At 47.5% G+C, this 17547-nt stretch overlaps 1 protein-coding gene across 1 annotated transcript in view; it reads left to right on the top strand.

Annotated features, from left to right (window-relative positions):
• The window catches only part of OSBP2 (oxysterol binding protein 2), a 126354-nt gene that overhangs the window by 68455 nt on the left and 40352 nt on the right, over positions 1 to 17547 (top strand). The window contains exon 3 of the mRNA XM_088143863.1: positions 2295 to 2545. Within this exon, the coding sequence (XP_087999989.1) occupies positions 2295 to 2545 (251 nt within the window). The remainder of the gene's footprint in view (positions 1 to 2294; positions 2546 to 17547) is intronic.

Genomic DNA, 17547 nt, shown 5'->3' with positions numbered 1-17547 from the left:
TTTTCCTAATTTCCCTGTCCCCTTGGGACAAGACAGAAGCTAGGGCTTGTTTATATTTTCCCCAGTAAATCCATGCAAAATACCTGCATGTGGTTCTGTGTATTTGTGTGGTTGTATTGAGACAGATCTCCACATTCCCACATCCTGCGGACGGTCTTTGGCGTCCATCAGGTTTTACGTCTCGGTGATTCTGCTCAAGATTGGGGTTTCTCAGCTGCCAAGAAGACAGTGGTCTGCAGCTGGATCCAAGGAAGGATTACATTCTTTTCCTGTAACCTCTGTTACCACTGCCTTTCTTTCAGCTGATGGAGGGAGAAGCAGCTGGGGATCTGGGAAGAGTCATGCGATATAGAAAAAGTGGCCAAGGTTGTTCCACAACTGGGAGTCCCATTTATCATCTGGTCAGAAGTTGACAATGGTGGTGGTAGTGACAATAAAGGATGCATGGTGTTCCCAGAAGTCCTCTTAGTACGGGAAAAGCTAGATGGGGAGAACCAGTCTGAACTGAGCATCCTTAGGTTTGTGGACCTCAGTTCCCACAATTCTCAGCAACGACCACACCAGCTGGGGCTTTGGTGCACATCTGCAGGAGCGGTGAGTTTGGTTTTATCAATGAGGAAGTAAAACACGCAGGAAACCTTCTATCGTGGGCTTTTGGGGGATGTCACCATAGGTCCCTCCTGTTGTTTGCTTGGCAGAAGGAAGGAACGGAACCAGGGTGGCCCCTCCATGCGTCTCGCTGGCAGACAGCTCTTGGGAGTGAGAGGTGCAGCATCCATGCGCGAGAACTTCTGATGGCTAATGTGGGGAGTGTTTTCTGCTCTGTGACTGGTTATGGGTTTCCTTCAATTGCTGGCAGGTTGTTCCGTTGCTACAGCCTTAATAAACATGCCCTGGAATGTCCTTTTCCTAATGATTAAAAAAATATATATATTTTGAGCTGCTGCTTCTGTTCACAGGTTGTTGCACAAGCAATTTGGGTTTTTTTGAGAGGTTTCTTTCTTTTTCTTTTTTGCAAGCAGGTCATCATGTTGCAACACCCCCCATTCATTAGAATAATATGCAGATTCTGTGTACTTCGCAAATTAAAACAGCAACAACATAAAGTCTGCCTCATAGCTTCGGAGGCTTCCAGATGGGTCCTCGGTGCTAAGACCGCCTGCGTTAATAAATTCACTTGCGCAGCCTGCCTCTGTTAATGAAGGTTAAAGCTGCATCAGCCGCCAGCGTTTCGTGCCGCTACTTGAGCCTCCATTAATATTTAAGAGGGTTTTTTTTATCCTGTCCACTTATCCTTATTTTGGGTATCAGCCGGACTTAGCTCATAAATCCAGGAGCATTTTCAATTTTAGCTTCTTTCCTCACCCTTGAGAAGGAGGGGAGTCAATATCCCCTTGCATGTAGTCCCTGAAAAATCAGCCTATTATGTAGCATACAAAAGGCAGTCTTCCCCCACCTGCCTTCCAGATGTGTGGACTTCAGCGCCCAGAATTCCCCACCCAGCACGGCTCTGGCTGAGAATGCTGGGATTGAAATCCTCCCATGTGTAGGGTACCCGGTTAGGAAAAGGCTGTATTGATGCTGGAGTGAACGGGTGTGGCAAGGCAACAGAGAGAAACCTGTTCCTATCAGTTGTGACTTCTCGGCAAGGAGCTTGCCTGAGAAGGAAAATGTCAGTCCCAAGCTCTCCGCACCCACGCCCACCGTGGCGTCCACGGCTGAACATGGCTTGTACTGAACCCAGATACCAATCCATCGCCCCAAACTTACGTTTCTGTCAAAGGTCATGAAGCCCCCCCTCCCAAGTGACGTGCGGCGAGGGAACACAGCTTCCCCATCTGGAATTTTTCAGACCACAGCATCCATCATTCCAGGCCACGTGGCTAGATGCCAACTCTGCCAGGATGATGGGAGTCGCATTTAACCCAGCTGGAGCACACTAGCTTAGAAGAAAAACAACTTCTCCCTCATGCCCTTCCCCAGAAGTTGCACAGATGGAGTTACTCAGAAGAGAACTATTTCTGAGTTTGCCGGCAGACTCGGCTGGAGGGGTGGGCCAGCTTGCCCTCTGCAGGTGGTTTGAGACCTGGGGGTTATTGTCCAGGGCATCTGGAGGGCCCCAGGTTGGGAAATTCAGGTGCAATCAAAGGTGTTTCACTTTTCAGTGCACAAATCACCACTGTGTGTTTAGCGCTGTCCAGCCAGTAACCATGGAAACAATGGTCTTTCTCTCTTTCTCCTCCTCCTCCTCCTCCTCCTCCTCCTTTCTCTCCACCGCTGCTCCCCTTCCACAGATGACTCTGGCGACGAGGAGCCCGCCTCGCAGTCTGACAAGAGCGAACTGCACAGCACGCTGAAAAACCTCTCCAGTAAGCTGGAAGATCTCAGCACTTGCAATGACCTGATTGCGAAACACGGGGCGGCTCTCCAGAGGTCCCTGAGTGAGCTGGAGAACCTCAAGTTGCCGGCTGAGAGCGGGGAGAAGATCAAGGCGGTCAATGAGCGAGCCACCCTCTTCCGGATCACCTCCAATGCTATGATAAACGTGAGTGAGGCACGGCTGCTCCTTTGGGGGGGGTTGCCACAGGAAGCCTTCCCTCCCTAGTGCAGGTGGAAGAGCCTTCCCAGGCAGCGAGGGGGAAACAAGAGAAAGGCAAAACAGATGTTGCGAGAGCTCGCGTGTCTGAGCACCCAGACGGGGCGGGTGCATTTTCTTTCTCGTTGAACTGGTCTCGTCCTCGGCTTGTCAGCTCGCACAGTTCTTCATTTCCCTGGCCTGGGGATCTGGGGAGTTGCTATCCCAGAATACCTGGAGCGCAGGCCATTGAGCGGGCTGTTTTTAGCCATTTGCCTTTGAATTCGGGAGACGGAGAGCACCTCCACGTGAGGGATTTCCGTTGGTCCCAGAGCAGCTCCGTGCCCGGTTCTCCCACACGGTTGTCTCCCCTGGCTAGCTGAGGTGGGGCGCAAAAGGAACCGCTCGGAAATCTGCGCATGACCCCAAACGCTGGTGCGCAGCAATGTCTAGCCTTGCTCCAGCACCCCCCCTCCTTCCTATAGAAGTAGCTTTGCCCTCCGTTTGGAGATGCCCCTAAATTGCTCAGGGGCCAAGCATCTTGGCAAGCCACTCAAAACAATAGCATAGCATATCGAAAGGAGTTCCAGTATATGGAAGCAGGGGAGCACAGATTGGATGCCATTTCTGTGGCCCCCCACGGGCTCACGTGGCATCTGTGTCCTTTCGAGGTCAGCCACGGGGAGGATAAAGGCAGGTCAGCTCCAAACAGTTTCTGTGAGCTTGGGAAATGAAAATACTGGCGCTGCACAAGTTTCCCAGGAGTGAAATCCCCAACTGGCACTTTTCTTGCCAAGGGGCATTATTCCAGCCACTCACCTACAGCCCGGCTGCATCCTCGGAAAGGCAGCTACGTGTGTCACCGAGGAGCAGTGTTTTATTTTTGTGACGTCCGTAGAGAACGCCTTAGAGGTGGAACGAACGGAAGGCTGCGTTGCATGTCATGCTTTAGAAAGAATGAGAAGTAATAGCACCCCGATCCTAAAATTGTTCAGTCCTGCTGGCGGAACATTAAAGCCATCTCTCAGTTCCTTTCTTGTTACTTGGAGGTGCCCAGATCTTGGCCTGAAATGTTCTTCGATGCTGATCGGGGTGGTTTGGAGATGCCCAAGGCCCATTTTTTATTTGTAATATTTTTCTAACATGTGCCTCAGTTGTACTCAGTTTTCAGTGCATCTGTTCTCCGCCTGGCAGAGGAATTGCAGACAGTTTGCGCTGGGTCACTATCATCAGAAGGCCCTAATCCCGAATCATGGCCTAGAAAGCCAGCCTTGTGTTCCCACCTGTTCTTTCCAGTTGGGGCAACACTGTTCGGTATGAAGCCATTTGATATTCCTCCATGGCTGCCTGTCGGTCGCTCACCTGCCTCTCCCCAGTAGCTCCCCAACCTGGATGTGTCCCAGAATTCTCAGCAAGAGCTCTGCAGGCCAGGGGATTCTGGGAGTTGAAATCCACACAACAGGAGAATGCCCAGGCTGGGGAAGGTGTAGGCAGCTGTCAGCCTTTGGAATTTGATTCCTGGGTGCGTTTTTTGTTCATAAAGACTTCTTACGGTTTTCAGTCTCTGATCTCATTTGCTGTTCTCACCATTTCAGTATCTTCTGTCTTTCTCCTCCATCCCCATTCCTCTGCACGCCCCAAATACTTTTCCTGCCGAACAGGACAGAATTCCAAAGACTTTTTGCTTCCGATTAATACTGGATTGGGGGCCCTGGGAATCTGGAAGTTGCTTAACATTTGAATTTCACCCTTTGGAGTAAACAAGCGAAGACATTTCTTACTCGGGAAGGCAGGTCAGAGTCACTAGAAGACACATTCCTCCTTGGCCTCAGTTATTTGGATCCTTTGAATTTCCAGACTTCGCTGAAAATACAGAAGCTTCTTTCTCTAAGTGTTCTATAGCTAAGAAATTGTAGGAGGAGAGCCAGGTTGATCTCGGATAGCCAAAAAATCAGGAGGAGTCTGGTAGCCTCTTTTCAGAAAACAAATTTTATTAAAAAGCAGATTCCTTCCAGTGGATTTGTAGGCAATCAGGAGATACTAGACTTCAGTTGATGGTCGCAACCACATCTCTGTCTTGCTACTTGAGTTACAATTTAGGGTTTTTTAATTGATGTTTTATGATTTATGAATGTGATGTTCTCACTGTTTGGGTTGGAAAGTGGTAGTGACATATTTATGTTCCAATGATTAAACTATTTCAGTGAGGTGGTTAAAGAGGTCAAACTAAAAATGGCTACATATCCATAATTTCCCTGGTATCCCCACATGTGGTTTTCTGGATTAAAAGTGCAAATGAGAAGGGAATTTGGAGTCCTGTCCTCTCCTAGTCCAGTAAAGCCATATTTGCACAACCAGCCCCAGGCTAAGTCAGGAAAGGTATTATTCCCCTGGGCAGTGTTCAGAGCAAACATGTTCTGTTTGTCCTCCTCCGTTCAAATCACAGCTATCGTTCATTTATAGATAAAATTAGAATGTAGCTGTTTAGCCCATCTTAAGAGGGGGCGTAGAAAGCTACTACTTCCTCCCTCCTCTCCCCCCCACCCCATAATGTTAAGAAGCTTAACATGTCCATATAGCTTTCTTGGCACAATATGAAAATTGTCTTCTTTTGGGATGTCTAGACTGCAGCCCTGGGGTTTACTCATGGTCTCCCATCCAAATATTAACTTGCAGAGCCTTTTCAAGGTAACGATTCCCCAAACTTTGGGTGCTTTCTTTTTCTTGGCACCAGTGCCAAAGTGGTTTACCATTGCATTCTTCTGGGATGTGCTTTGTCTTTTCCTGATGAGCCTGGTGGTCTCCCATCCAAACAGAAACCAGCTCCAGTCCTGTTTTGCTTTTTGAATCCAGACAAAGCTACTAAGGTTCTGCTCTGAATATTGGATATGTGTGAATCCTGAAAATGAGGGAAGAAAAATATTTGGCAAATTGTAGCTTCTTCTGGAAGATTTGAACCTCACAGTCCTTTTCATCATGTGTCTCTCAGCCTCCAGAGCTAGCCAGATATGTGTTACCTAAAGGGTAGCCTATATATTTCCCATCTGGCATGTAATGTGATTATAAAATTTGATGGAACTTTGTACAGCAGAGCAGTGTAAACAGGCAGTGCAACCTGTCTCCATTTCCTAAATGAACTATCCCAAGGGTTTTGGCCTTCCCCAAGCTGGTGTTCTATAGATGTTTTGGGCTTCACCTAGTGCAAGCCAAGACTTATGGGAGGTGAAGTTCAACACGCAGGAGATGTCACCAAGTTGGAAAAGGCATCTCTGCAGCCATGTCACCCAACATCCATGCACCACCTGAGACTGCCTTTGCTCCCAAATGCCTGGGGTATCGCCCCGGAGACCTCCAAAAGTTGTGATCAGTTTTATTGTTTAATAGGACTCAAGGGGGAACTCAGAACATGTGATGGAATGGACTTAGGAAGGCCACGCTCAGGGAGATAAGCGTGTTCTTAGCCCCCAACAGGAGCGTGGGAAGTTCAAGAAGATGAGGCTGGCACCTCCCTAAGGAATTCACGGTGTTGTGGCTGGCTGGCTTGGGAACTTGGGTTCAGTCTGGTGAACCCACGGCCACAACACCGTGAATTCCTTAGGGAGGTGCCAGCCTCATCTTCTTGAACTTCCCACGCTCCTGTTGGGGGCTAAGAACACACTTATCTCTCTGAGCCTGGCCTTCATAAGGTGTCCATTCCATCACAGAGCAGCAGGAAATAATGCCACTGATTTCAGCCACCATGGTTGGAGTGTGCTGTAGGGGCTGTAAAGAAATGATTGGCGGCTCCCTCTGGCTCAATTTCAAGTTGCCTGCACTTGGTTTACTCCCCAGTGTCGTCTTATTATGCAGCGTTCTTTATTCTTTTTCTCTGCAGTCCTTCCCAATCTTTTAAGATTCCAGTTATGTTGAAGGTGATTCTCTTGTTATTACTGTTTTTTTAAGATCTGTAGATTGCATTCTGATTTGTCTGTGTTTTGAGTTTACTCTTTACGTAACACCTAAAGAACCTGCTTTGCAGAGCGTTGAAAAATAAATAAAATCCTAGCAAAACACATCATTCGTAAGACCAGTTCGAGGGAGATTTCCCCCTCCCCAGAATAGAATATAAAGACAGAAATAATATATTGATCACACTAGTCTTAAGCACATGGTTGGATTTAAACTCTAAATTAAGGAAAAGCATATGTGCTGCTGGGCTGAGTAAGTGAGGAGGAAATAAAGAGGAGGTGCCAACATGGAAGTAGCAATCTGGGGCGTCGGTGGCGTGGGAGGTGTTTCCTAATGGGGAAGAACCAGTTAAAAGGGTAAACAGGCAGGGGCCACGCAGGATTCCAAGAAATGCCTTTGGATGGTTGATGTGACAGACCGCATCACCACAGTCCAATCTGCGAGAGCCGCACCTGCTTCTGGGACTAACTGGTCAAACTGAGCAGCTGCAAAGGATCCTGCAGTGGATTATGGACTGCCAGTGTCCTGAGATGGGTTTCTCCTGGCTGTTCCCTTCCTGCCAGCATCTTGGAAATCAAGGCTTTTCTAGCTTCTGCGGATTTGCTGCCTCCATGAAAGAATGGGCTTCTGGATCTGATTCTGCTCCTCTTCCCTCCCTGTCCATCCTCCCCATTTCGTTGCAAGCCCTCCTTTCAAATAGCCAGCTCCTCTTGGGGTGCCTTGGCCGAAAGATGGGATATAGGTCAAATTAGCCACCTTGGAAAGGTTGGGTGAAGAGAGGGGTCACTTGAGCCCGGGGTCTGACGGCAGGGGAGGGCTAGGGCCAACGTCCCTTCTTGGGAACCTTGAGCATCTCCTTGTACTTCTGTCTGATTCTCCAGACTCCATTGTGACCACCTAGCTGATACCCGGCGTTGAATCAGTGGTGGGGGAGGTCTCTGGCTAAGCAATGCTGTGGGTTCTGTGTAAAATTGATTTGTGTCTGTGGAGGGCGGTGGCAAAGCTAAAGGAGGAAGTTAGTTTTGGCATGAAAGGACCTCCTGCAGCTTTCCTAACTGGTGCCCTCCAGGTGTGTTCAAAGGGCCGCTTCCAGACTTCCCAATCCAGTTCTTGGAGTCATGCCTCCAGGGCATCTACAGCCCGTCTGCCAGGGAAAGGGCGTACAGCATTCTGTGCTAGAACTGAAGGAGCTATTCCAGAAAGAGCTGAAGGAGAAGGCATGTTGAGACCCCCTCTTTGACTTCTCTGGGGATCCTTAGTCAAGCTTCTTAGTGATGGCCCTCCAGGTTGAGCTTCTGGGCAGCTGTGAAGACAGGGCTCTTCAGGAGAGCCTTGGGGACACTGAGGATTAATCCAGTCCCATCAGGTGGTGCAGTTGCTGGAAGCTTGTTCTTATACTCTGAGGATCGTCGCTTTTAACCTTGTGGCTGTTGGATGCAAGCCGCCCAGAGCAGTATAGAAGCCATGGGAAGTAAGAGAAATAAAGTAGAATTATCTATCGATATGTAAAGAACAACATTTCTCAATCTTAGCAACTTTAAGATGTGTGGACTTCAACTCCCAGAATTCCCCAGCCACCCATGCTGGCTAGGGAATTCTGGGAGTTGAAGTCCACACATCTTCAAGTTGCCAAGGTTGAGGAACACTGGTATAGAAGGTCATTCAGCTGTCTGGCCCCAAGAGAGCAGAGCAACCAGATTGGTTGGCAACACCCCCACTCCCATGATAATGAGAACTTAAGCCGGGAGATTTAAACCAGGCAAGGCTGGTGGGAAGGAGGAAGATTAAGAGGGAATATGAGGTCAGCAGAAGACTTTGGACTCTGAGGAGTCTGGCAGGAGGGCGCTCCTGTGTCCTCTGCTGAAGCGGCAAAGCTGGGTTTGGCGGTGCTCAGCCTTCCCCAGCCAGGGAGCCAAGGATGAGCCAACCTCATGGATCCTAACAGGTTGGGCAAGCGAGAGACGGAGTGGGGTGGGAGGAGGGAGGGAGGGGCCATACGTGCTCTGGGAGCCCTCGCTTCCATTCTCGCCCCCCCAACTCCTCAAAAGCCCCTTGGGGAGGTTGAGAGAGCCTGGCGTCTCTGCCAGAGGAGGCGTCATCTAGTTGTAAATGCTTCCCGCACAGGTGTCGATGGAGAGGGGTGAGCAAGCTCTCAATCTCCTCCTGCCCACAGGGGACCAAGGATCTTTGCACTCAGGCTGGGTAGTGTAGTTTAAAACGAGATTAGGGAATCTGCTGTGAGCCCTTGTGTGGACTACATTAATCCCTAATTCAGTTTCCTTTTGATGTGTTAAGGGTTGCATGCCTATTAGGGTTTCTTTGGAAGTCAGGGTAGGGGAGAGCCATGTGTCAGAGTCCAAGGGCAGGGGAAGTCCCGTGGGGTGAGGGAGGGGGTTCTGCCCTGAATATCTCTCCTTCCCTCTGTAGGTGACCTTGGGTCCCCCCTCCCCTGCCCCAAGTCAGAGTCCAGAATGGGGAGTAAACGTGAGCATCAGGAAAACCACTTTTTCTAGCAAAAAATCCGTTTGGGGCAGAGGGGGTTAAATCCCTTTCCTTTCCTCTGATTCCGTCTTGCAAATGTTTCTGCGCTAACAGCATCGGTATGTTTGCAGAGAGGACGTAGTAACGTTAACCTCAGCTTGTCAATTGGGGCCTTGGGAAAGATAAAGTGCCATTTTGAACAGAGGGGGATTTTGGCTGCCGTACGCACGAGCCAGTAGATTTGTCAGGACGGTTTCAAAGGCCAGCCGTGTGTGAGGCTGGCATAAAACGTGGAGAGAAAGCTGTTTTCTACTTTTTCTTGTAGGGTTCATCACCTCTCCCTGCTGCTTATGGCTCAGGATGAATGCTAAAAATACTTCTCTAACTTGCAAGCTTACATTTCAGAATTGCATGAAAACAAATCTGTTTCTTTTTTTTAAATTACATGGTTAAGAAAAATGAACTCCTGTACCATCCTTTCTAAATAGTTTCTCCAGATGTAGCTCATATCTTATCTTCTCTAATTTCATGCCTTTTTGGGGGGGGGGGGTTTGCTCTTAAGAAAAAAAATATATTCTCCAACTTCAATTCCAAATGTAGCTGAAACTGTGCTGGGCACAAGAGTTTATATATTGATTCGATTTAAATCCTGTCTTTTGTACAGGAGCTCAGGGGAGCAGACATAGTCTTATGAGGTAGGTTGGACTGAGGGAGAACAACTGGCCCAAAGCATCTCCAGGAGCTTCTGTGGCTGAGGAGAGACCAGAACCTGGGTCTCCCTGCTCCTAGTCCAGCACCTTCACCACTGCACCTGATTGGCTCTGGGGCTGAGAGGGAGGGACTGGCCCAAATTCAGCCAATGAGCTTCTGTGGCTGAGGGGGGACTAGAACCTGGGTCTCCCTGCTCCAGCATTTTCACCACTACATCACCCTGGCTCTGGTTGCCTAGAAGGCATCCTGAGTTTCCTATTGTGGGAACAGACATGGCCTCAGAGAAGCCTACCAGCAGAACATGGATGCTGAGCTTCATTTACCAGTAGACGGTTCCCTCTGATCGTGCAGGTAATGGAAGCCCATCACGAAGAGTAGACTTTGGAAGTCTTTACCTCCATGAATGTATTCACTCCCCTTTTCAGCCTTTCCTGCAGTTGCATTTCCTTCCAGTCAGTCACTCATGCCCTGGCCATCTCTCGTTTAGATTATTGCAATGCGCTCTACGTGGGGCTACCCTTGAGTATCCGGAAGCTACAGCTGGTTCAAAATGCGGCCGTGCAGGCAATTTTGGGTGCCCCAAGGATGGCACGTGCAACACCGTCTCACCCACATCATATCAACCTGTCCCACCCAGTCAGGCAGAGAGGGCGTGTTGCGAACCCCGTCAGCGAGAGAATGTCGACTGACGGGGCCCAGGAGGAGAGTCTTTTCTGCCGTTGTCCCCCCCTTTGGAATATTTTCCCCCCCAGAGGTCTGGTGTGCCCCCATCCTCCTGGCTTTCCAGAAAGAACTGAAGACCTGGCTCTGCCATCTTGCATGGGGTGAGAAGAGACGTAACCAACCCTGGGGGTGGCTGGCGCCTTGAAGACACTCCCTGAGCCTAATAATTTTACCATCACTCTTGGAAGATATTTATTATTTGTTAATTTAGGTTTATTGTTTTATTGTATTTTAATTAATATTTATTCGTTTACTGTAAATCGGCCAGAGTTGCTTCTCTAGGGAGATGGGCAATGACAAATGTGAAATATAAATAAATTACATTAAATTAAAATTTGGAGATGTTAATTTCCCAGTTTGCTGTGTATATAAATATCCCTTCTTGTCTGCTCCAAATCTTGCACCGGCCAGTGACCAGAGGGCTTCTCCTGGGCTTCAATGGGCCTGATTTTTGGGTGTTGCTTCTTCCTTCCTGTGGCATCAGCAGGTGGATTTTTAAGCCTCCCAGGCTCTCGCGCTGAGCTGCTTCCTGGGCACTCATCCCACATTCTTGTCTGTGAAATGGGTAGAAGACAGGTAGGCCATATGACAGTGTTGATTCAAATGAGGAATGTGAATTGAGGTGAGATTTTGCGCACAATGATACTTGCTTCTTTTCTGTAGCAGTTTTCCACACCTGTTAGGCCAGTGTTGTCCAAACTTGGCCACTTTAAGATGAGTGGACTTCAACTCCCAGAATTCCCCAGCCAGCCATGCTGGCTGGGGAGTTCTGGGAGTTGAAGTCCACTCATTTTAAAGTGGCCAAGTTTGGACAACACTGTGTTAGGCTCTCTGCATCTGGTGCAGGCAAGGAATTTGAAATTAGTACGTGAGGGTGTGTTTGTATATCTGGGTGCAGGAATGCACACCAGTCGACTGTTGTGCAGAGTGCGGATCCTGGATGACTCTACGCCTGTCAAAACTCTTATTTCACTATTAAATCGCCAGAGATTGTCTTCAGTGGAATCCTGCTGCTGCCTTAGTGGGAAAGGAAATCTCTGAAAAGCGGCTGGATTATCCTTTAGGTCCATTTGTGCCCTGCATCTTGAAAGAGATGGGGGAAATGGTACAGTCCTATCCAAAGAGCAGCTTCTGCAACAAACGAGCAGTATTTGAGGGATTGGGGGGCTGAGGGGTCTTCCACCCCTCTGGAGGGCTACTGGAAGTTCCTGAATCTAAATCCACGGGGCCTGTTTTTAAAACAATTTATTTAGGGTTTTAATGAATTAAGAACCGCTGACCTCCCTGAAAAATGGCCCCAGATCGCCATTTTTCCTCCTAGAGCTCTCTTCCTCCCTCACCCCAAGAAGGAGCTTGAAAAACTTCTCCAAAGCTGTCCATCAGTTGTTCCTTCTCTTGGAAAAGGGCAGAGAATCAGCCGCAGTTCCCCACGAGAGAACATCTGTTAGAAAGACAGCCTGTTTCAGCAAGGATTGGAGGGGGTCGACCTGATTGCATTTGGTTGATGTGCTAATTAGTGCATTTGGAGTCGTTCCGTGCATAGCAGGCCTGATTAGCACATGTTTCACCATAGTTTACTGAATAAGCCACAACTCGTTAAGCAGGCAATACATACTCAGCCAGGAGTAGGCAACCTGTGGCGCTCCAGATGTTGCTGAACATCTCATCGTTGGCCAGGGTTTGTGGGGATGCTGGGGACATCTGGAAACTCTCAAGTGGACTGACCCTGCACTAAGCCATGAACTGTATTAAACAAATCAGAATGCCTAGGTTCACACATTGCACTAAACTCTAGTGTATTTTGTTTGGTTCTCGGGTTCCATAAGATATAAACCCAACCAATTGTGGTTTAGTCAGGAAACCATGGTTAACACAATCATGGCTTAGTGAGGCTAGACTCTGAATGTTGCTTGCACTTTCTGCTAGAAGAGCACTGAAGCAATGTGTCTTGCCCAAGTCAGTCACAACACTGCTGAGTGACAGTCACTTAGATGTATCTTCAAGGATGCAGTTGCCAAAATAGGAGAGTCCTGGCTGCACCTGCCCACCCCCAGCTGTATTTCAACTTAGTTTGCAGGTAGCTGGTTTTGGTTAATAGTGACTTTCCATACACTGTTGGAAGACCTGAAGTGCCAGGATAGGGACAGATCCTGCTGGAGATCTACTATGTGGTCACTAAGAATCGACCCTGACTTGATTGCACGTATTCAGGCGATCAGTTTTCCAGAAGTCTTGTCCTGCTCGCACAGGCCAGCCTCATTTTGGGGGATGATTGCATCCAGCTATTAAGGACTAAGATTTGACGTGTGTGCACACAATTAATATAATCGTAGTTGAATCTGCTACCCCAGTGTGGGGCATTCATACTACACAACGGCTTGGCTATATTTACCCAAAAGACTTGGCTTGGAGACTGAATTAACCAGGTTCTTTGTTCGCACAATATATTGAACCCATAAACTAGTCAAACAGGCTGGACTCACACAGCACATTAAGACATAAAAAATGGCCGAGATTAACTCCTGCAAAACTTAAGTTATGCCCAAACGATGCAACTTTGTTTTGAACTGATTTGGTGAAAGATGATGTGTGGACAACTAGTGAGACCGCATGGGTTAGGGTCACAGAATCCTTGCTCGGTTACGTTTCAGCTGGCTAATTGGTGATCTAGTGTATCTTGGGAATATCATTTGCATTTGCATGTCATGAAAGCGTGGCGTGGGATCAGGGGTCTCTTTTCAGCTTTATCTTCAGTTCTGGGTCATAAATGTGAAATGCATCGTGTGAATTCACCTTCTAAATCCTTCTGCAGATCCTTCATGGGAACTTCTCGGTCATAACTCTCTCGCTGGCTTCTCACAACATGCCCAGCTGGGTTCTGCTGGTTAGGCATTGCAGAAATGGGGAAAGTATTTCCTTCCCTTCCTCTCATTCATCAAGCTGGGTGGTTTCCATTCCCACAAATGCCACTGAAGTTGATTTGCACGTGTTGGCGAGCTGCTGCCGCCACCACCCTGTTTATACAGAGGTGGCTCATCCTGTTCCAAAATGGATTCCATAGCTCTCTGTTTAGGGGAGAAACAGGTCTGCAGAAAGGCCTGCTGCCATGACGACACAGCAGGAATACCTGTGCGCGATTTCGAAAACAACCTAAAAGAGCTGAGAGGTCTTGGTGCCTATCGATCCTTAGACTCAGGGAGTGGTGTTGCTGGAATTAGGTCTGTATTACTCATATTGTGTTGTGCAGGAGTGGGAAACAGAGATTGAGTGTTGAAATGCTCACATTTCTGTAGACCGCTCTCTTGACATTCCCCATCTGGGGCTGCTGTCTGTCAGTCATCACCGTTGGAAATTGTCTGTCATTATGCGCTGATAGAAGTGAGAAGATACATTCTGCTGTAGCCACGCTTAAGCCTTTTCTCTCTAATTATTATTGTTCAGAAATGTTTGACTTGACTGCATAAGCTGAGCATCAGTTTCTTTGCCGTAGTATAAGGTCAAAGCCGTAAAACAATTAAAATTCTGCAACATTTCTCTGCTCAGTTGTGTGGAGCTGCGGGCATAGCCATTGTGGGAGGTGATCCGTAGACTCTTAAACCATGCACAGTTGGTTTCATGACTGACCATGGGCTCTCCCAGTGATTGCAACGGCCCATTGATTGTTTCAGAGAGGAACTGTGAGAGAAAGATATGCTTGGATCATACCACAGGGTCTTCATGCAACTTGGACTCTTGCACACCTGAGTGGGCACTTTGTTCCTCACCTGTGATGAAGCCAGATCATCTACTGGTCTTCATAATTTTGGGCTTTAATCCACTGGACTATAGAGAGAGCAATATTTATTTATGTATCAGAAGCCGCCACATGGAGAATGCAAAATTCTTACTCTCTGTGAATCCATCTTCATCCTCTTTGAGCTAGGATTGGTAAGATGGTAGCTACAGAACAAAGAAGATGCACCTAAGGTCCAGCAAGCATTATCTTCATGCTCATCTCTGAATTTTCAGCATGTTTTCCAGCTGAGATAATTGGACATCTGAAAGCATGCCGCATGTTATCCAGTTGGTCGCCAAGAAAGAAACCTGTTCCTTCGTTCCATTAATTTGACCAATGAGTACACAGGAACGCAGTGCTTGATAAACAAAAGCTGTCATGCTGTAGAACAGGGCTCCTCAACCTTGGCCACTTGAGGATGTGTGAACTTCAACTCCCAGAATTCCCCAGCCGGCATCTTCAACATCTTCAAGTGGCCAAGGTTGAGGAACACTGCTATAGAATCCTAGAATCATAGGGTTGGAAGAGACCTTGGAGGTCTTCTAGTTCAACCCAAGGCAGGAGTTCTCATACCATCTCAGACAAATGGTTCTCCAATCGTTTCTTGAAAACCTCCAGTGATGGAGCATCCACAGCTCTGGGAGGCCAGCTGTTCCACTGCTTAATAGTTCTCACTGTCAGGAACTTCCTCCTTATTTCCAGGTTGGATCTCCCTCTGATGAGCTTCCAATCATTGCCTCTTGTCCTACCCTCAAGTGCTATGGAGAATAAATCTCCCCCTCTTCCCTGGGGCAGCCCTTCAAGGATCGGAAGACCACTATCATGACTCCCCTCAGTCTTCTCTTCATTAAGCTAAACATACCTAGTTCCTTTAGCTGTTCTTCATAGGATTTAGCCTCCAAACCCCTTTTCATCTTTGTTGCTCTTCTCTGCACTCTTTCTAGGGCCTCAGCATCCTTTCTCTATGGTGGTGACCAGAACTGGATTGTTTTCAGTTCTCATTTTCAATCCAAATGCAAAAGCTGTTTTGGTGCAGACCGAGTCACTCAGGTAGCATCTGTCTGCAACTCTTTAAAGCAGCTGCATCTTTTCCTATGCTTGTGTCACTGCGCTCTATGACTGCTAGGTGATCTGGGGGAGAGAGGCATTTGCTGGAAAGAGCTGCGGGCAGGGGCTAAGCATGATCACCCCTTCCAGCCTCAAGCATCTCTTGCCGTCAAATCCACACGGTCCTGTTATGCCGTCACGCTCTTTTGTCCTCCTCCTGTTTTTGCAGTATTTGCACACAACGGTCTATGGTTGTGTTCCTTTCTTGCTGGTAGCGTAGCAGTTTACCTGGCTGGAGGAAAGGATAGGTGGAGTTGCATTCCAGAGCTCTTTGTTCAGAGCAATTTTCTACGTCTGTTCCTCACTCCCTGCCTCCCACCCCAGTCCCTCCTGTCATCCTGCTGAGATGCCTCATCTACAGAGACATTCCTGGTTTCTCCATCGATGGCCCTGTTTCATCTCTCACCCACCCTTGGGTGATTGCACCAGAAAAGGAACATGGTGCAGCACCGACACCCTTCCCTCATGGCGGCGGATGACACTCCGGCACAAAGCCCGCTGCTTCTTCTGCCCCCCACCCCCTTGTAGGTTTGCAAAGGGCTGTTCTCTTTGGCAGCTTAATTTGCAGCTTGCTAATTAACGTCTTTCCTCTTATTTTAATCACATCCCGGTATATTTGGATGATCGGTGTTTTTTCTTTCCCTGCAGCCAGCATTAACTGTTGAATGACAAGAAGATTAAAAAGCCTCTGTTCATTTCAACTCTTGTCGGAGGATTTTCCATAATCTTCTCTTTTTGCTGAAATAACCTCCCCACCACCGCGTTTCCCCAAATTCCTGCAGGCAGGATTGACTCAAGGGAGCCAAGCCATCCTTGCTTTGAGGTTATTTGTTTTATAGAACCTTTTTCTTATTGCGTGGAATCTCCTGCCTGGAACCTTTTCCTGCTCCCGGCGTTCAGCCAGAGCTGAATTTTCTCTCCGTTGGTGGCACTGGGCAATCTCAGACTGCCGGCCAAACCCACCCAGATTTCCTGAAACCCACAAGATTGCCCACATTTTGAAAGATTTCGTCATATCTTAATTTGGTCACTATTTTTATGTTGAGGTACCACGGGCGATGCTGGCAACCACCTTTGAATGCCTCCAAACATCATGTCATCAATCTGTGTATAAGCCCAGGTTGTCTTAAATGTAGTTGAGTTCTTACAACCCACTAAACCACATTATGGTTTGATGGAACGTGCGAATCCTGCTGCTGTGTGGTGCCAGGGGGGAGGAGAGAGGGATTCTCTTTCCAGGAAGATCCCTCCCTTTGCCATAGTTGTCACTTGACTGAAGAATAGAAGGCCATCTGTTTATTGAGCAGAGAGGGAGCTGTGTCCTCAGGGCACATTAATGTGTTACCCAACAGCTGAAAGGCAGATCCAAGAAAATCCCAAATGTCTGGGTGGGACCACCCTGTGGAAGGCGTCACACATTTTCTCTTATGTCTAGTTTTTTATATGGACATAGCTCACAGCATCTATTCCTTTTATTAGTTAAATTTCCAGGGCACTCAGATTTGTCCTATGTTCAGTATCTACTGCCAGATAATGGAATCTCATGTTATATAATATCATATTTAATTTATTTACTTAAATACAGTGAATTAAATTACACACAGTAAACATTATTATATTGCCTGAAAACTCTGTGCTGAGATGATTGCTTAGTAATAATATTTTTACTGGGAGTTCTTTCGGCAAAGTTATCAGTTCTCCAAGTAGCATGGCCATTGTTGAGAATTCTTGACCTGGGCGTCGAGACTGGGGAAGACGGGGTACAACTAATGTAGTATTGAAATCATCTTAATCCAAATTATTCCATCACAGAATCAAATGATTTCAGCAGAATGGGAAAAGCTAACTAGGATAATGAGTGAATGGTAAAGAAATACAACAGTATTAAGATAGCAGCTTGGATTTCTAAGGTCCTCACTGTTAACTTCTGTGAAGGTCATGCAGATCGTGAAAACATGCCTTGTGTGTGTATGGATTATTTTCAAGCTGGAACTCCTAATGGTAGATAATAAGAAAGTAGGTGAATTGCAATTTCCACTGAACTTTCTGTCTGATGGAAAGTGGAATGTATTTGGAAAAGCCAATAAATTGGAGCACACTAAAATCATTGCTATATAAGGAATGAAGATTTCTTCTCAAGTACATCATTGCCAACGCGTGGGAGATCCTTTCATCTCCCTAATCTATCATTTGCTTGACTTTGTCTTAGCAGGCTGTGTGAATAAAC

This window comes from Python bivittatus, unplaced genomic scaffold (assembly GCF_059951505.1).
Source record: "Python bivittatus isolate LINGU-HERP-01145 unplaced genomic scaffold, Pbiv_v1 ctg000390_np1212, whole genome shotgun sequence".
Classification (NCBI taxonomy): Eukaryota; Metazoa; Chordata; class Lepidosauria; order Squamata; family Pythonidae; genus Python; species Python bivittatus.
Note: the sequence above shows the minus strand (reverse complement) of the source record. Positions and strands in the feature narration are given on the sequence as shown.